General features: G+C 39.5%; 1 protein-coding gene across 1 annotated transcript in view; it reads right to left on the minus strand.

The window, feature by feature from the left end:
* Positions 1-1,407: 1,407 nt before the first annotated feature.
* The window catches only part of TRPA1 (transient receptor potential cation channel subfamily A member 1), a 31,728-nt gene continuing 14,928 nt past the window's right edge, over positions 1,408-18,207 (minus strand). Inside the window, exons 13-28 of the mRNA XM_079983067.1 lie at positions 17,188-17,302; positions 16,725-16,891; positions 15,915-16,008; positions 15,117-15,176; positions 14,315-14,413; positions 13,523-13,593; positions 12,878-13,019; positions 12,593-12,682; positions 11,674-11,843; positions 10,892-11,021; positions 10,243-10,425; positions 8,267-8,335; positions 8,020-8,130; positions 7,644-7,741; positions 6,657-6,808; positions 1,408-2,785 (exon numbers count right to left, since the gene is read on the minus strand). Of these exons, the coding sequence (XP_079839193.1) occupies positions 2,775-2,785; positions 6,657-6,808; positions 7,644-7,741; positions 8,020-8,130; positions 8,267-8,335; positions 10,243-10,425; positions 10,892-11,021; positions 11,674-11,843; positions 12,593-12,682; positions 12,878-13,019; positions 13,523-13,593; positions 14,315-14,413; positions 15,117-15,176; positions 15,915-16,008; positions 16,725-16,891; positions 17,188-17,302 (1,762 nt within the window). The 3' untranslated portion in view covers positions 1,408-2,774. The remainder of the gene's footprint in view (positions 2,786-6,656; positions 6,809-7,643; positions 7,742-8,019; positions 8,131-8,266; positions 8,336-10,242; positions 10,426-10,891; positions 11,022-11,673; positions 11,844-12,592; positions 12,683-12,877; positions 13,020-13,522; positions 13,594-14,314; positions 14,414-15,116; positions 15,177-15,914; positions 16,009-16,724; positions 16,892-17,187; positions 17,303-18,207) is intronic.

Raw genomic sequence — 18,207 nt, forward strand, 5'->3', positions numbered from 1 at the left:
GTGTTACACATTATTTGTCCTAGCATTGGAAGCCTGCTCAAAATGTAATTTTGCACCTTGAAAATTTGACTTCAATAAGTCTAATTGTGAGCCTCATAAAGTAGGTCAAACAGTGGGCCTGGCCATATCTAACTTGACTCAAAAGAAAACCCTCAGTGGAACTTATTTCGACCCATTCATTAGAGGGCAATCCAGTCCCAAGATCTGCAGAGATGAGCTCTTGTCTACTCTGCCTATGCACCTGCCCCAGGGTAGAGTGCTCAGGAGGCAGAGAGGTAGAGGACACAACCCAGGTCTGCCTCATCCAGCCCCTACACAGTTTTAAGGTGTTTCTGAATGCTATGGTGCAGTGACGTCACCTCATTTTTGTATTATTATGCATGGTTTGCCAGTGGGAAGAGTTGCACTGGCCATATGTTACGGTTCCATAATAATTATAATAGCAACATTTACTATTTTTACATTTATTATTCACCAGCAGGTTGCAAGATGGGATACGACATTTTAAAATTCAGTATTTAAAACAGTTAAAACAGTGTACAATTACAGGAATAGGACCTGAAAACACACCTCAGGCAGTGGCAAAACTACATTTGGGGCCCCCTGAAGCTTGAACAGTTATGGGGACCCCTTCACAACCAGCAATGAGGTCTGGGTAAGCACTGTTATCTTCTTCAATGGGGGTCGTTCCATGACAGGTCACCACTTTTTTTTTTTAATTAACTACTACATCTCAGATTTTGATTAAAATTGCTGTACTGGATTATCTCACATATCAAAGTCACTGGTTTGGACAAAAAAAATCCTATGCCTTTTAGTTTTCGAGTTATGGAGAGAGTGAAAATTAGGGAAATGTTATATACATGCCTGAAGCACTTTATTAATCAAACTTTTTATAGCAATGTAGACTAGAGTTGCTTCAGGGGCTCCACTGGGATTAGGGGCCCTGAAGCTTAAGCTTCATAGTAGAGCCAAAGGAATCAAAAAGGAGTCTAAAAGCTGTATATTGAAGAAACCAGACACATCTTTGTGGGGAGGGAATTCCATGACTGCCACAGAGAATGCCCTCTCCCAGGACACTTCTCCTTCACTACCAAGACATCTGCTGGTCGTAACCCTGGGGAGGCTCTGCAGGGAATAACACAATCTGACTATTTTTAAAGAAATATTGGCATGTTGAATGCTAATCTGTTTTATTATATATGTGTATCATGTAATATATGGGACGCAGGTGGCGCTGTGAGTTAAACCACAGAGCCTAGGACTTGCTAATCAGAAGATCAGCGGTTCGAATCCCCGCGACGGGGTGAGCTCCCGTTGCTCGGTCCCTGCTCCTGCCCACCTAGCAGGTCGAAAGCACGTCAAAGTGCAAGTAGATAAATAGGTACCGTTCTGGTGGGAAGGTAAACGGTGTTTCCATGTGCTGCTCTGGTTCACCAGAAGCGGCTTAGTCATGCTGGCCACATGACCCGGAAGCTGTACATCAGCTCCCTCGGCCAATAAAGCGAGATGAGCGCCGCAACCCCAGAGTCAGCCACGACTGGACCTAATGGTCAGGGGTCCCTTTACCTTTACCTATCATGTAATATTTGGAAATTAATATTTATAGTACCTTTAAAATACAGGCACAAGTAGATTTTGAAAATGTTTTTCAAATAATATGAAATTATTTTGTGTTTCCTTGTTCCCTCAGCAACACTAGTGTGCTGGAGCCAGACAACACTGAGGCCTGCCGTTGTGCTGAGGGTTTCCAAGCTGTGTGGTTACCTTGAACTGTGGAAAAATAGTTGCTGTACATCTTCCTGAGCTGTGAAACTTCTGTGTCTAGGTCTCAGTAAATAAAACAGAACCACTTGGAGCTTTGGGAAGCTGCTAACACCACCAAATGAAACGGTCTTCTCTGTCAGCCAAATCCAAGCAGTGGCTCTGAGGTTAACTTTAGATATGCATCTGGGGGTGGCGAGGGCAACAGAGTGTTATGCATGTTCCCAGCTTCCATGACAGCTGCTTCACAAGTGAGACAAAAGCAGAACAAAAACAAACCGTTCCAAATCACTTGCTTAAAGAAAGAAGAAAACATATGTACCAGCAAATAGTTAGGACATGGTAAAAGGGCTCACTCCTACACTCTTTCCCTAGAAGTGTCAAATGTCACTGCGTTTTGTGCCTTGGAATATCAGCTAGTAAAACTGTAGCTTATTCCACTACTAAGGTTAAGGCACTCGGTACTTTCTTCATCCAAACAAATGTTATAACGGCCAGATAATATCCCATAAAAAAAATACTAGCACTCACTGCCCTCTAGTGTTGTTATGATGGACTGTCAACACTGCAAATAACCATTTCCACTTTCACAAACTCACTTCACCAGACGCAGCTGTGCTAGTGCAACAGAGCTGTAGATACCTGGTGCATGAGCACATCCTGTCTGTAGCTACTTGGATACCTTGAATTGCAAAGGCTTTGCAGATGAACATTAGGGATGTTGTCCCCGTGCTAGCAAGGCACCGCACCATAGTGCCAGGAGAGCACATAGATGATAAAGATCCTTCAGCTTCTTAGCCCAGTTCACTTAATGCAGGACTTCACACTGGAGAAGCAGGAATTTAGCAATCCTCTGAACAGCAGCTGAGGAGCATCACAAGTACAGGGGGTGCTCTTGCCCCCAGTTTCTGCTTGCTGGCTTCCCATAGGCATCTGGTTGGTCACTGTGAGAACAGGATGCTGGAGTAGTTGGGCCATTGGCCTGATCCAAAAGGGCTCGTCTTATGTTCTTACTTTAGATCTAGTAGAATTGGGCAAATGAAATGATTAGAGGCGAGAATGTCACATTGTCAAACTCTTCCTGTTCATGAAAAGGCAGCATACCAGGAAGACCACTAGGCTAGAATCCTTCTTTGAATAGCATTGCATAGGCTTAGCATTGCATAGGCAGGCAGAGTTTGACCTCTGGTCATTTCGAAAGACCTACCCTCCATGTAAATTTCTGAAAGTCGAACAGAAATTTCCTTACATTTTTAAAGAGAGCAGAGCTGTGCTATTTAAGATATCCATCTATATCTATCTAGCAATCATTTCCACATAAAGAAATAATGCAGTCTATAAATGCTATAACAAATCACACATGTAATCACAAAAGGGAATGAATGAATGACAGTTGTTGGGCGTAGGCAAAGACAGTTTTATTGAGATCTTTATGGAAAAGGAAGAATGCTACACAGTTTCAACAATGGTTAATAGCAACACAGACTGACATATTATTTTAGCCCATGCTTAATAGGTTACATCATGTAATTGTGATACAGCAGAGCCTGTGCTTAAGATAAAACAAGTGAGATTTAAGCAAGCTGCATTAGATTGTTAATCAAGCGAACACATGCCCCAGTTTAATTCCATATTCTTTTGCACTTCAGAGTTCTGTTTCTAAGTTATTGTGTCCCACAGGTAAATATGCATTTAGTCATTTTAACTAGGGGTGCAATTCACCCTTCCCCCAAAAAACGAAAAAACAAATGAATGAGCCCCATTAGTTTCCAAGTATCACGAGAAATGACTGAAAAATAGAAACAGATGGGACAAACAAATAAAAATCCTTTTGATTAGTTTCTCCCATTCATTAATATTACTGTGCTTTCAATCATTTCTCACAAGACACAGTTCTGAAACATCCCATTGTTTAGAAAACTGAAACATTGAGAGAACTGCGTGCAGGGTTTAGTAAGCATGGACCAATGGTACCAAATAGTATGGGAAACAGCCCTACTAGAAAAATTAACTAATAAACTGAAACTGACACGGGGACAAACAGAAGAAGACACCTTCACCCCGGTATGGCTCCCCTTTATCACATACACAGCCCAACAGGACAATGACAATAATCCACCAACAGCATACAAATCAATATGGCTAACCTGATCCAAAACACCCACCCACCTCACTCACACACGAAAACAAAGATCACCACAGCCAATCACAAACAAACAATCACATCCTAGGCCAATCCCAACCTCTCTCACCACCAAAGGAACACAAGTGAACAACACAAGCATGCTGACACCAAACTACATACATTGAGCATAATAGAAACACCGCTACCCGACCCCACCCCCATCCATCTCCCCTCCCTCCACCCCCTTTCTTTTTTTTTCTTTTTTTTTCTCCCCCTAATGCTTCAACAAATGAAATGGATTTGTAAAAATGTTACATGGGGGGGGGGGGAATACGAGGCATTACACTTACACTGTAAAACAAGAAAACCCTTAATAAAAATAAATATTAAAAAAAAAAGAACTGCGTGCAGGGAAGGGAGAAGGTATTGTGCACTAAGCAGTGGCGTAGCGTGGGTTGTCAGCACCCGGGGCAAGGCAAGTAATTTGCGCCCCCTAACCCGTGGATTTGCCCTAACCCCAGATGTAGCGCCCGGTGCGGCCGGCCCCCCCTGCACCCCCCACACTACGCCACTGGCACTAAGTACATGAAAACTGTCCAATCTGGAGAATAAAGTCTTCCATGCTGAAGACAACAACCCTTTTTAATTGCTTGTGAAATGGGGGGGGGGGGCATTTATCCAATCTGTCCGAATCATGGCAGGGCTGACGGCCTTACTACACCTGAATATTTCATAGCATTTGGAATGGAAAACACTAAACGCTTTGGGAGACAAGCTAGGAATCCACCGTGATTAACTTAGTAAGGAAAATTGAATGAGGCTATAATGAATAGAAAATGAAATGACTGGGGCTGCCAGAAATGACAGAGAACAAAAATGTGCCTTCCTAAAGTAGCATTTACTATTTCAGAAGTTCATACTTTGCCACACCCTCCCATTTCAGTGGGGCTTACTTATGCGTAAGTGTTCACAGGATTCCACCCTTAAAGTCCAATGGATTGAGAGCTAAGCAGAGGGTTTGACTATCCCATGGACAGCAGTGAGAGTGAAAAGCAGCAACTGGATCATACACAAATTTAAATCAATATACAATAAATACAAGTGTATGCATTGGAATGGGCATTAGATCTGGATGAATTCTGAGCTATATACTGAGGAGGCTGCTTTGTACAGATTTGGGGCTTGTTTGAGCTGAAGCAGGATCTCTCTAAACCACTTCTGAAACTATATACGGAAATTAAGAGGTTCTGATAGTCTAAAAATAAAACCACCTGCAGACGTTGTGTCTGCAAAAATTGAAGCATTCCATCTCCTGCTTGGAAAAAACAGATGATGCCGGTATAGGAAGGCAGGCTGGAGATCTATTTTGTGACTGGCTGGAATCATCAGTTCTCAACCTGTGGGTCCCCAGATGTTGTTGGACTACAACTCCCATCATCCGTGAGCTCTGGCCTTGCTAGCTAGGGGTGATGGGAATTGTAGTTCAACAACATCTGGGGACCCAGAGGTTGAGAAAGGCTGATTGGAGCTCTTCAATCACAGTGCTTTGAGGAAGGGATACCGAAGGAATGTACTACCTTGTTCTGTGCTCTGTTATGTGTGTAACAAACTCTCTGTCTTGCTTAACTGACTCTGGAGACATTTGCGAGATTTCATTTCACTTTTAATTTGTAAGCTGCCTTTCTGGTCACGACTGGACCTAATGGTCAGGGGTCCCTTTACCTTTATACACAAGGCAGTTTACAATATCTTGCAAGGCCTTCCCAGATCATACACAAGAGCGTCCCAGAGCCATTAAATAAGCTCTCCACTGCAGGAAAACCTGGTGTGGAAAGATTTTTTTAAGCTCTCCGCCTTGCATGCATTATATCTGTGCGATTACGGCAGGCTACCAAATATGTAAAGCTGCAATTGCACAAGTTGCAAGTCAACTGTACTTCCTATTCATATACTTCTTACACGTATACTTTGAGATGCTCCAGTGATTTAACTGGGACTTGTGCTGACTGAGTATTCTATGAACCAGCTATTTGCTACATTAAATCATTGCTTATCCTCTTTGTTTGTGTTCACACTACATGTGATAAGATAAAGAGTTAAGAGGTATTTAACACACTCTCTGGCCGAGAACATCTCTCTTTGCATTTTGCAAACTCCATTAGTAATATTATAACCATGCAACTGGAGAAGAAGAGGCCCTGTCTTTAGCAATAGCTAAGGCAGAAATATATATAGACATAAAATAGAACAACGTTGAAACAGCGTTTTTGCTACAGCCAGAAGTAGCTAGTGAAGTGGTTTTCTGGCAGGAACCAGCAGCCTCTGATAAGTAGGAAGGGATAGCCAGTTTTCAAACACAGCCATCAGAAGGCAGCCAGGAGGGAAGGAGTATTTTAGACAATGAAGTGCAAGGAAGTATGCTTGAATAGTGCTAAGCTCACTCTTAGCAAAAGCCATCACAGAGAAACCGTGAGGTAGGGATAGCATCCTACAGGCAAGTAGTTGCTGACTAGTTAGGATGATTAAAACAGAGAAGACTACAGGGTCTGCTAGTCAGCAACTATATATTTGCATAGTGCTGCCCAGGATACCCTCACTGCTACATCTGGATGGTTTGGGTAAAGGGCAAACTTTCATCTCCTCTCTTCCTTGCCTCCCATGTGGTGAATGATTCCTGCCTGAAGCCACCTCCTCAGCTGCTGCTGGGGGCAGCCCTAGATCTCGGGAGGTTTGCATTTCACTGCCTTTAATACTGTATCCCATTTACTGTTTTTATGCTCCAATTGCTTCTTCCTAAATTTGTGCTGGAATAGATCATTTGTGTCTTCATCCTCAGCCTCAGATATGATTTCCATTTTTTGAACAACCAGTTTAAGGAGGTCATGCTGTTTCTCCATAAGTGCTGCAATATCTTTAAGCCTAAAACACAAAAAGACATATATCAGGATGCAGAACTCTTCATAACATTAAATACAAAAAAAACTTTAAATATACTTCATTCATCTCTTGAAAAGGAAAAAATAATAATACTTAAAGCGTACTTATACTACTTTAAGCTATGCTATTTCTATATTTTAGGCTATTTTAATTTAATTCTGATCCAGAGAACTGCATCAATCCACAGTGAAAAAACAGAAAGGGAAATATCTGCAGGCAAAAGGATTACCTATTTAGTAGTATGAACAATGCATTTCAATACTGATGATCTTTCTCAAGGGCATTTTGCTACTCCTTTCATAGGATGCAGAGTATATTTTTTCATTTGTTTTATGTCTTCATTTTTAACCATGACAGTGGTTGTTTTAACTCTGTGCTTCCAAAGCTGTATTAAAGCATGAACTATGGAAGGCATGGAAAATTCCTTGTTTTTCACCCCTCTCCTTAGCCATTTTTAGATGTCCTGTAGGCCAAAAAGTGGAAATGGTGCAAGCTGTATACTCTTCAGCCAAGAATGTGGGTTGGTGGTGGCGGGGAGTAACAGAACAGCTATAATAATAATAAACAACTTTTAATGTGACCTGCCAATCTTTGCTTTTTCTTTGGGGCATGATTCTGAGAAAGATGTTTTTAAAACTCTGCAGTAGCTTGCTATCTTCATCCTGGTAATTAAGGCTTACAATGAGATGTAGATTCTGGACAAGTAATTCTATAATGGCTGCAAGTAGACCATAACATTGACATTAACTAAAACCTGACTACTTTTTTTCTTTGTACAAACATTTAGAAAGCAGAAGAAACACCCGATAAAAAATACCTGTACTTCTGTTTCAATACTTCTAGTTCCAAAGTTGTGTCAGCATTCTGTGTATTTGCTGCTATATCATTACAGCCAAAGCAATATTGAAACACACTCTGCAAAAACAAAAAACAAAAATTCATAGAATTTGTTCACATTATGAAACCAAGAAGATTTGCAGTTTCAGAGTGAGAAAATATGTATTTTGGTGGCATCACCAAGAATTAGGAGTTTTCCCAGAGAGACTGAGTTCAGTTTTCTGTATTAATTTGAGTAGGGAAAGACATATTAAATTAAGCAATCAACTTTCACTCCCCTTCTCTTGTATGTATATGTTTGGATGAACGCATAGGACTCAGAATACACTTTAGAAGGAATTATTCATCCATCTTACCATAAATCCACAATATCTTGGCCTATTAGGATACACAGTGATTGAATCCTGGTCAACTCTGCTGAGAAACCAGTATGGCAGTTTCTTCTCCAAATTTGTGTGAAGACTGACCTAAACAAAATGACCACATTTAACATGAATTAGCTCAGAATAAACCAAGGTATTTCTCAACTCTAATTCAATGCTAGCCCAAGGGAAAGTTTCACCCATTGCAATGAATATAATAGCCAGAATGTCTGTCACAAACCTGCATTGCTATTCTTTTCAGTGCTGCAAATTTCTGTACCTCTGCAATGTCACCAACAGCCAAGCCAATCTATAAAACGCAAAGCAGAGTTAACAAGGCCATTTTGATTCCCATGCTTTTCCTGCGTTTCCATTCTGTTCCACATTAACATTATTTCTGAAAAGAAATAAATTATTCCCAAATGTATAAGGAATTAGGTTTTCAAAATTAAAAGTAACCTTACAGTATACTATAGCTGTCAACTTTTCCCTTTTCTTGCGAGGAATCCTATTAGTAATAAGGCAATTTCTCTTAAAAAAGGGAAAAGGTTGAGAGCTATGCAGTATACCACTGGATGTAATTATGTTGCAGTGAAACAAAGCATTTGCTCGCATCCAGATTTAGGAAGCATTTTCTCATAGTACCACAGCTTTATCTGGTGGCATTCACAGTTTTATTTATTTTATTTCGTAAAATTTCTACACCGCATGATTGTAAAAACAGAAAAACTGCTCAAAGCAGTTGTTAGAAAAGATAAAACAAAATCAGTAGGAAGAATTAATGACAATAATTTAAGACTTTCAAAAAGTTAAAATGGGAGGGGTGTTTTCAATGTATTTTCAATGTATTTTCTCTCTCTTTGTTGTGATGTATACAGGGTTTTTTTGGTTTTTTTTAAAAAACCACTTAATTTATTTACTTCCATATTACATCATATTGCAAATAAAACAAAGTCTTCATCATGTCAACCCCATCCCAACATCTATTTATCACTTACATCCTCAATCAAATATTATTTTATTTTGTCCCTTCCCCCCTCGATTTCCTCTACATTTTGAAAATACATTTATCTTAGCATTCTACATACTTCTTGATTCATCTATATATTCTTATTGTCCTTCCTTACTAACTTGCATTAATTTAAATACTTTGCATTTTTAATCTAGGCATATCAGCATATCTTTTTTTGAGCAATATTTTTCCATATATTCATCGAAGCATTTCCACTCCTTTTTAAATTTTTGATTCAATTGATTTCTTATCATAGCTGTTAACTTTGCCAAAGCTAAGTATTCATTTAACTTACAAATCCATTCCTCCCTTGAAGGTAGAGTTTGTGATTTCCATTTAGCCACAATCACTACTCTAGCTGCTGTACTTGCATATAAGAAGATTCCCCACCCCACCCCATGGTATCTCTTCCCCTATCAATCAAAGAAGATATATCTTTGGTTTTTTAATTATTGATATTTTCAACATCTTCTTTAATTCTTCATGTATTACTTGTATTACTGTCCAGAATTTCTTAATTTCCTTACAGCTCCACCACATATGTATTGTTGTTCCTATTTCTTTGCCACATTTCCAACAGAGATTGGATTTCAATTTATACATCTTTGCCAACTTAAATGGTGTTAAATACCACCTATGGAACATCTTGATAACATTTTATTTAATTGTATATGAGGCGGTAAATCGATTATCTTGTCAGAGTTTCTCCCGTTGCTCTAGATAAATAGTATGTCTGACATCTTGGGCCCATTTGATCATCGTTTCTTTCACTTCTTCATCCATCAATTCCCAGTCCAGATACATTTTAGATAGGAATTTCTTATTGTTTTGAATTATTATAATATTACATTTTTAATCCTCTTTTGCAAAGCCTTTCTAGCATCAACTTTCTAAATATCTGTGTAGACTTCTCTAAAGAAAAGTGTTTCTAGCAGGTGCTGAAAAAATTACAGTGACAATTAGCCTGACCTGGTACAAGTCAGCCTCCTCTGAGGCAGTAAATGCAAGACTGTGAATTTGTCTGCCCACATCAAGCCAAAATGCAAAAAATGGTCAATGCTGCTATCTACTCCATCTGTAATATTTTCTGAAAGAAAATTTATCCCTGTCTCTCACATACAAGTTAGAGAGATAGACAGATAGACAGATATGCAAGCAGTTTGGCTATAACACCATCTTCCTTATTTAACACATTTAATTCTTACCAACAAGTTCATAAGAAGGATTGGTATAAGGAGAGAGAAGATAACAAGCATTGCAAAACTCAGGAATGGATATGGCAGATGATCGGAAAGCATTGGCTCAAGGAAAGCTTCACGATAATTGATATCTCCTAGCATCATGGCAAATGTCTGCATTACAGAAAGATATGGAGTGCCATATGTTTCCTACAAAAAAATTTTAAAAAGGAGAAAAAGGAGACATAAAATACATGTGAAATAGCTTTAAGATCAAACTTTTTTTTTCCAAAGAAAGGAAATCCATAAAGCAACTAAACAACAATCACTTTTAACAGAAGAGTGCAAAAAATCATTTCCAGTGTTTGGAATACAAGTTCCTTCCAGCAGTACATCTCATTTATTATGTTTCATTGTGTTTTTAATATTTATTTGGGAGATGCCCCAGAGTGGCAACCCAGTCAGATGGGTATAAATTGTTGTTGTTGTTCAAGTGCCTGAAATAATAAAGGCATCAACCTGCTGGCCATTAGTCCCAGAATTTATGACTGTCCAGCGCAAAACACACAGAAGCGTTTTCATAATATTATGCATTGTTGCTAAAAACTTTTTTTGTAAATAAATGTAATTTCTATTTCTAATAAACAAAGTATTACACAAAGGTGACATTTCTAACCTGTGAACCGAGAAGAACATGGAAGCTGAGCCCAAAGGCTAACATCAAGAAGAAGAAGACAATGATGATCCGGATCAACGTCCTCAAAATTTCCCAAAACATCACAACATATATTCCATAATTCTCAAATCTAGGAAGATATATATGGGGGAAAACCATAATTAACAATCCTCTTATATATAAAAAAAACCCCAGCTATATGTATAGCATCAACATACAGTAGTACCTCGGGTTACATACGCTTCAGGTTACATACGCTTCAGGTTACAGACTCCGCTAACCCAGAAATAGTACCTCAGGTTAAGAACTTTGCTTCAGGATAAGAACAGAATTGTGCTCCGGCGGTGCAGCAGCAGCGGGAAGGCCCCATTAGCTAAAGTGGTGCTTTAGGTTAAGAGCAGTTTCACGTTAAGAATGGACCTCCAGAACAAATTAAGTACGCAACCCGAGGTACCACTGTATTATGCTTCTGTGAAGGAAGCTGACAAACTGTCACTGATAATTTGCCCAATCTAGTAGTTAAGAACTAGGCCTCCATATACGGTTTCCATAGTGGTTGAGTCCTTCAGTAACAATAGCGTTTTTTAACCTAGGTGACTCTACCTCTCCATCAGGGTTAAGGGTCCCTGTGACCCTCCAGCTGATGTAAGACTTCAGTTCTCAACATCTTGACTCATTGACCTTGCTGACTGATACCATGTGAGATGAGGTAGCTCCCTCATCCCTGGTTCCCAGTCAACTCTAGCCATATACATTGTCGCAGAGTGAGCACTGTAGTTTACCTTTGCAGATATAGCAAGAAATTCATCCAAGACAAGAATATAGCAATTGCACCACACTCCCACTGCAAACGAACTGGAAGTTGAATAAATAAAGATGATACAAAAATGATGTTTGTAGTATAAATTGTCCAGTCAAGGAGATTCGAATAATCCAAGAGATACTTAAGTTTCTAGAGTATAAAAGACAAAAATAGGTGTTAACACTGTCAAAAATGAATTAAAACAGATGTCACCTCATGTTCTCTCTGTGTCGTGAAGGAGGATTTTCTTTCTAAAAGGCAGAACTTTCCTCTCTGGGTGGCAGTCCAATGAGGGAGCAAACAAACCAAATGAGGGAGCAACATCAATGCAGACCAACCGAAGCTCACCCCGGGGATCCTGTGGTCCTGGCATGGCCCTAGCCCCTCAAGCGGGCTTCGGACGAGATCCAGGACCCCCCGTTTCCTTTAACGGAATACCCAGTTCCTGGAGGGGCAGGTGATGGCCACACCTCCCCTCCCCACAATCCAACTGAGCCAATGCCTAACCACCACCTTACAAGTTGTGACGATTGCTAAGGGGTAGGCAAAAACCAAGTGGCTAGAGCCAATTTGCCAAATGGAAAAAAATCCTACCCAACCCCTGTTCCAAAACAGGCGACCCAAACCAAAGCAAGGCCAGACGAAACTACCTAATTCTAGGGAGGGAGGGCAGGTGTTTGGCAGCATGAGGCAAGTGCCCTTACCTGCATCACACTGCTGCCTTTTAAAGCCCCTGGGATCATGCCACCCTCTGGGGATTGGCTAAAACAGCCTGGTGTGATCCAGGGGCTATGGTCAGGGCTTTAGCTACTCCCCCCACCAATTAACCCCTATGGGTGAAGTCCCAGGGCCCACGCGCTACCAGGACCCTCTAATAGGAGGATCCCATATATACATACCTGTTGGAAGAGTTGTATTATTTCTTTGCAGATCCCAAATAAGCTCATGATAAAAACTAAACACATACACACTTTTGTGAAGTATGAACTCTGAAATAGAAAAAAGAAATATTGTAAATGGTGAGACATCTGTTTTCTTTAATATTATTTTAGTCGCAAGGGGCGCTGTCCACCACCTCCACACAGAGTAGCTACTCTGTTTTCAAAAGTTTGCAGTCACTCCCAGCATTACTGCCATGGCAAAAGTTACAGCCACTGTCCCAATGCAACAAATTAAAATGATACCTTATTCTCAAAAGGCCCTGCTTTAACAGTTCTGTTGGAAGACCCCTCTGGTTCTATGTGGATGATCAGGAGCGTTAGAGGCATTAAGCCAAGACAATACACAGCTAGATTCATGAGATGTGCTCGAAACCCATAGGCCATCCTGTAAAGCAAAATTTAATTCGGTATTATAGACGGTGACCATTTCGCACAGGAGTTCCTTTCCCTGCCACCCCCGCACATTTTTGGAGTGTATATAATCCAAATGGACCCACGCATCAGTGATTGCGCATCAATTGGACGCGCCTAGAATGGTCACCATACGTATTTTCGTAGTATTATCAAAGGTCAATATTTTCTATGCCACGGGGGAAAGCATAAATAGGATTCCGCCCCCCTTCCCCCGCCCTGGTAAAACACAACAGCAAGGATTAGAGGTGTCTGCCAGCTTGAAAGCAGCTTTCATTTTCCCTTAAATTAATGGAATATGCATAAATACAATTCATGCACATGATGTTTGCAGGAAGCTTGATATACTGGTTATACAGCTCCTATAAATCCCATGTCCATGCACTGGAAATCTCAGTGGAGATTTCTCTCTGCCAATGAACCTTAATAAGAACAAAATCAGTGGAACAATGGAATCCTAGTAATAAAAATACCTACCATTTCATGAGTAAATATTCTGTACAGACAGGATGGCTGAGCAGTTCAACACGATTATGACGGACCATGGCCTGGGGTGGGGGGAGATGCAGATTGTCCATTTATGCAATTAAATATTTTCAGGCTAATATTGTAACTGAAAGCTATCTCTTAACTGCTTCATAGGTTCAGGGAAAACATATGTGTGTGTACACAAACACACACACATCTTTAAACATTACAGTGTGGTATCTTTATTTTAAAAATGTGAAAAATATTTAAAAGTTGAAAATTACCAGTTTATACTCCAGGAAGAGAAAATACTGATGGAAGCCTCACATTTTCCCAAGAGTTAAAACACCATTCAAATCATGTTTATGTTTATCCTGATGCAGACAGTCAAGATAAATATCAAACCGAATGTCTTAAATGATATGTTATTAATTAAGAAAATGTTGCTTCAAACAAATTGAGATAGAACCAAGAGTGGCTTTGCTCTAGAGGAAGGCGCTTCCACATGTGCTAAGTGGAACACCCAATTTTTGCTAATGCACCCATTGAAGTCCTCCATGTCCCCCCAAAAGCTGCTCCTGACGGTTGTGGGACCCTCTTGAATTGTCTGGGATATAACACAGAGGGTTGCAGTAGGCTGGAGGGAGTCATAAAAAGTGGGTGTTGGTTGGGTGACTGGCAACAATTCGGCCACTTAAGAAATTGGAAAAAATAGTTTATAAATGTATTAAAATAAATATAATATAGAGTAAACAAAACAAAATAAAGTAGTAGATTTGAAATCACATTAGCATAGCTTACATTAAGAGTGATAAGTGGCTCATACACAATATCATCATCTTCTTTTAATTTCTTGGTAAGCTTCAGTGGGCACTGAAGATATCTGAAGTTATATTCAACCTATACAAGTATGAAGCAAGATCATCTCAGCTTAACTTTCAACAACAAAGAACAGTATATTCCTATATACCTTTGAAGCAAACCATGAAAAGGTGCAAGCACTGTCTACTAAAATTTGAATATTCTCTCAAATTTGAGTTCTTATGAGCCAATATGGTTATATCTTTGTTTAGCATATGAAAACAGTGCATTACTAGACACAAATAAACTCATGATAAAAACTAAACACATACACACTTTTGTACTTTCAGGAAGTATGAATCCTGAAATGGAAAAAGAAATAAAAAAAGAAATATTGTAAGCGGTGAGGCATCTATTTTCTTTAATATTATTTTAGTTGCAAGGGGCGCTGTCTAACATCCCAACACAAAGTAGCTACTCTGTTTTCAAGAGCTTGCAGTTGCTCCCAGCATTACTGCCATAGCGAAAGATGTACATCCGCTGTGCAATGCAACAAATTAAAATTATACCTTATTCTCAAAAGGCCCTGCTTTAACAGTTCTGTTGGAAGACCCCTCTGCCTCTATGAGGACGACCAGGAGCATTAGAGAATACAAGCTAAGAGAGTACACAGCTAGATTCATAAGATGATAACCCCATATTACAATACAAAGCCCGGAATCATGACTTGTCTCTCAATGCATCAAATGCTTTAGCAACTCTAAAATGTCTCCATTTTTTTTTAACGGTGCTTTTAACTTACACAGAAGTCTTTGGATGCCTTGTCATCTGATGATTCAGTGATGCAATTGTCTAAAACTAACTTGTAGAGACCAAGAGGAGAAGAAAAAGAAGCATTTCAGTGCTTTGTGACAACACTTGAACACATTTAATAATCAAAGTGTTATGCAACCATAAAGCAGATTTTCCAATCTCAGATAAAAATAATATTTTTCTTCAAAAGTGTAGGACAGCAATTCCAAATGACACAATGAGTCACTCAGATGCTACAATATAGACAAGAACTGAAATAGCTCACAAAAATTAAAAGTGCAATTAATATTTCCAGTTAAAAACCCCCAAATTCAAATGCACACCCAAGCTAAAGTTTCAGGCTCTATGAAAAAGAATCATGTAGTAAACTATTCCAAAACCTCCCTTTTCAGGCACAGCCCTTCACACCCCAGAATAAGTCACAACTGGGAGATTTTCCAGCTTATGCAGACTCTTCATTATTGATTGATATGCATTTATTATATTCAGCTGAGAAATGTGCAATATACTGTGGTTTTCATGTATTGTTGTGACTTTTTATTACCTTCCCATGCTGGTTTTATTCATTGACTGCTACCCACATTGCATGCATTTTGGATTTAATTATTATTTCAGTTAATCACTATAGACATTCTGATTCCAACTGATACGTTACAGATGGTCAAAGGTTTAGTTTTACTTTACTCACACAAGGCTCTAAGACAAGGTATAAAACAGATTCTTTTACATGTGATCCAAACCTATGTTTTTTTAATCCCAAGTTAAATTGTTCAGTATATAATCTTACTTTCAAACATTCAGGAAGATATTCAACCATCTCTATTAGAGGACATTTATTTGTACTTGAATGGTGAGAAAATGTTACAACAGTCTCTTCCCATCTGAAAAAAACCAAGTTGAGTGGGCTTAGAATATTTTTGTCATAGAATATTATAAATCAAATCAAATTTAATTTAAAAGTTATAAATAATTTGAAGGAAATTAGGAAAGCATTTGTTAAATATTTCATGGATTTATACAGGAAAGGAAAGGGGGGGAATAGAAATAGGTAAGTATTTGAAAGAGAGTAACCTACAAAAAATCAGAGAGGAGAAATTAATAGATCTAAATACATCAATAACATCTCAGGAAGTGGCAGAGGCAATTAAACAGGCAAAAGCAGGGAAATCACTGGGTGAACAATGGGAGCTCACCCAGTTGCAGGGATTCAAACCGTCAACCTTCTGATTGGCAAGCCCTAGGCTCTGTGGTTTAGACCACAGCACCACCCGCGTCCCCTAGAATTTGCTATAGGAACAGATAAATTATTAAAGGGGGAGCTCCCCCCGATCAGGATTGGCCTCACAGACGAAAAAAATGTTCCCCGTCCTGTCTCACAGAGAGAAGTGTGGAGAAAGATATTCAAAATTCTTCTCTAACCAGCTACTTTTTCCAAGGATAACATTTAAGAGAAAGAGCAGTACAAATTCATGGGGGAAAGCAAATGTGAATGGTACAGAAATCAAACTGTTAAAATGGTATGGTAGACACAAAGTGTGAAAAATAATAGATCTCTATGCTAGATATTATATATTGCTGGGTATCAGGTGCTTCTTACCTTTTATGTAAGATGACAGTGTTTACGACATCTTTCCGCCCATTGTGTATGGCTTCGTGAAGAAAAGAAGCCTCATTTTTGTTCAAGAGTACTTTGGCACTGTCATCAAGAAGCAGTCTAACGGCTTTGGCATGGCCTTCTCTGGCAGCAAGATGGAGGGCCGTGTTCTTTTCCACAAGGATAAAATATCAAATACCATGTCATTAGAATATGAACTAACTGAAACAGTTACATATTTATTCCCCATTTACGATGTCCCCGTCCCGCAGGGTGAGGGTTGCTTAACCTTTCCCCAACCCACCACATGTTTTGCCTAATTAGTAAATAATGTGCATATTGTGCAGGTTAGTCAGCCAAGATTTGGGAAACTGGAATATGGCAGCCCTTCTGCATGCCAAGTAGTACAATGGGGCTACTCCATAATACTTTTATTATATATTGCTAAAGATTGCGCAAGACTTACCCCTTCTTCATCCACTTTATCTGTGCACTTCACATTAGTATTCAAAATTATCTGCATTGTGCGAGTATACCCTCCAAATGCAGCATGGTGCAAAGCTGTCCAGCCTTTATAATCACTTCGAAATAAATCAGAACAAGGTATTGTCATACTATTACATACTGCACTTTACTATAATTTTTGGTCTATATTCAGGCTGTTACATGGATCTGGAAAAAGCAAAATCTTAACTACACAGATATATAAGTGGTTTGTGTAAAAATACATGGCACTGTGATTTCCCACTGCAATATTAATATTTTGTATAGTGTACAGTGGTACCTCGGGTTACATACGCTTCAGGTTACATACGCTTCAGGTTACAGACTCCACTAACCCAGAAATAGTACCTCGGGTTAAGAACTTTGCTTCAGGATGAGAACAGAAATTGTGCTCCGGCGGTGCAGCGGCAGAGGGAGGCCCCATTAGCTAAAGTGGTGCTTCAGGTTAAGAACAGTTTCAGGTTAAGAACAGACCTCCGGAATGAATTAAGTACTTAACTCGAGGTACCACTGTATTTCAAATTGAAGAATAACTGGTATTATGAACATGAATACAGCCCTAATCAATCAAGGTGGCACGCTGACAGACCTGGCCATTTATGTGAGGACAGAGGTGACAAATTCAAGTCCCTCTTTCACATCACCAAAAAGGTGACCAGCACTGACAGCACCGGCTTTATGGACTGGCAATTATAGCATGCCAAGCTAGATTTAACAGCTGCTGGAAATACGTGAAATTTCATCTCATCTCTGTTGCATGACACCTGTCAAAATCCCTGGAGAGCCGCTGTCAATCAGTGTAAACAACACTGAGTTAAGTGAATCAATGGTGTAGGGGAATCAATGGTATAGGGGACAGTTTCCTATATTCCTATGTATGCGTCCAGTAGCTACCCAGAGACACTGCTCAGTTATTGGTCACACAGTTATCTTTGCATCTTTGTCAATGAATTAAACACAAAATATATCACTTTCTTGAACA

The sequence above is a fragment of the Podarcis cretensis genome (genome assembly GCF_951804945.1).
Source record: "Podarcis cretensis genome assembly, chromosome: 7".
In the NCBI taxonomy this organism is placed as follows: Eukaryota; Metazoa; Chordata; class Lepidosauria; order Squamata; family Lacertidae; genus Podarcis; species Podarcis cretensis.